The sequence below is a fragment of the Glossina fuscipes genome, unplaced genomic scaffold (assembly GCF_014805625.2).
Source record: "Glossina fuscipes isolate IAEA_lab_2018 unplaced genomic scaffold, Yale_Gfus_2 28, whole genome shotgun sequence".
Lineage (NCBI taxonomy): Eukaryota > Metazoa > Arthropoda > Insecta > Diptera > Glossinidae > Glossina > Glossina fuscipes.
Window position 1 is genome coordinate 2,415,742 of NW_023998423.1, and position 1,646 is coordinate 2,417,387.

The following is a 1,646-nucleotide window of genomic DNA, read 5'->3' on the forward strand; positions in this document are numbered from 1 at the left end:
ACCTGCTTAGAGTCCGTAGCAAAAAAATGAGGGCACGAAATGCAAGTCGTTCGGACAAAGATAAAACGGAAGTGAAATTTCTAGCGGGCCGTTTAGGGTCTTCTAATTCAAACGAAGAACATTTCCATTTACAATCTCGATAATGAAGCCAATCTAGAGCGCCATGTACATTTAATGCTAAGGACTCATAAGTAGTGCAAAATAATGTCGTACGCATTAAAAACTTCCGCACCTCAGACAAAGTGCAGTGAAATATCTGGTTGAAATCAGAAATCAAATATTAAGTCGCGCAAGGAGTCCAAACATATCATCCTTGGGATGTTTTAAGATCCCTTACTTGCTTTTATTGGTTTTAAATTGCTGGAGAGAGAGAGAGAGAGAGAGAGAGAGAAAGGTTTTGGGTGCTAAGCTTTAGATGGGACTTTATTTATATTTCAAAATATTTTGGGTGCTAAGCTTTAGATGAGACCTTATTCATATTTTAAAAAATTCTGGGTTTGAGGCGCATGATGTCAGTCTGCGATCTAGACACAGCACAGTAGCTGTAGTTGAAAACCGTTGCTGTTGAAATTGATTAAATCACCGATTGCGTGCTTCCCGGCTTACGAGACGATTGTGTTTTAATGTTATCTGGAAAAGTGAAGACACAGTTTGAAACCACGTCGTTCCTAAGTTCTCTTATAAATAGTGCATTTCATTCAAGGACAATCCAAATGATACGAATTTGAAACGAATCGATTTTAGTTTTTTTTACACGGCTTTTTCGTAGAACGAGTTTACTGTCTAAAAATTTAATCAAGCATAGATATATACATATGCAATCAAGTTACGTTTGTAATGTCAGACCTGGGAATAGTTGAGGGTTTTGCAAGGGCATATCAAGGAATGAAGAAATGACTCTGATAAGCATACATAAGCATGGATGGATTCAATAAAGCCTTTCATTGCTCTCTTGGCATTAATAACAACTAACTTGAAAAGTTTATGACAAGAGCAGGCAGCTAAAAAGATTTTCAACCGTTTTTCCTTTTGTTTTTTTATTGCTCACATATTCGAGCGTTCCAGTAAACACTCATGTCGAGCGATTGTTATCTTTCCAATGTATTACATTTATACTTAAGGAATATATTTTTAACTGCCTAATATTTTGTATTTTCTTTCCAAAGGAATTTGATTCCAATCCAATTCAAAAAGAAAACAGAGAGTAGTCTTTATAAATACGGGGAACGAAAAAAAAAGAAAGGAATTATAATGAAAAAATAATCATACATACCACGCATACGTAACATAAAAAACCCGTGAAACGTGAAAAGGATTCACTTTGCTTTTGAAGTTTGCTTAACATTAGTAATCGTGTTAGAGTCTTTTGTCGTTATTGCTGTTGCTGTTACTGAGGCCGTAGCGGTGGTAGTGTTGATGGTGGCAGTCAATGAATTGGAGTTGGATGTTGATGACTGTGCCGTACAAGTTGTCGTTGCTGTGGGTTTTGTGTGCGATAATTGTGGTGATGGTGGTGGTGGTGGTGGTGGTGGTGTAGGTAGTTTAGATCTGCATGCTGATGGTGTTGCTGCATTTACTTGAGGTACATGTGGGGACGAGGGATTCGCTACTGTCGATGATAATGACGACGACGACGACGACGACGA

General features: G+C 37.7%; 1 protein-coding gene across 1 annotated transcript in view; it reads right to left on the reverse strand.

Annotated features, from left to right (window-relative positions):
* Positions 1–1,316: 1,316 nt before the first annotated feature.
* The window catches only part of LOC119636278 (polycomb group protein Psc), a 12,837-nt gene continuing 12,507 nt past the window's right edge, over positions 1,317–1,646 (reverse strand). Inside the window, exon 7 of the mRNA XM_038031579.1 lies at positions 1,317–1,609. Within this exon, the coding sequence (XP_037887507.1) occupies positions 1,317–1,609 (293 nt within the window). The remainder of the gene's footprint in view (positions 1,610–1,646) is intronic.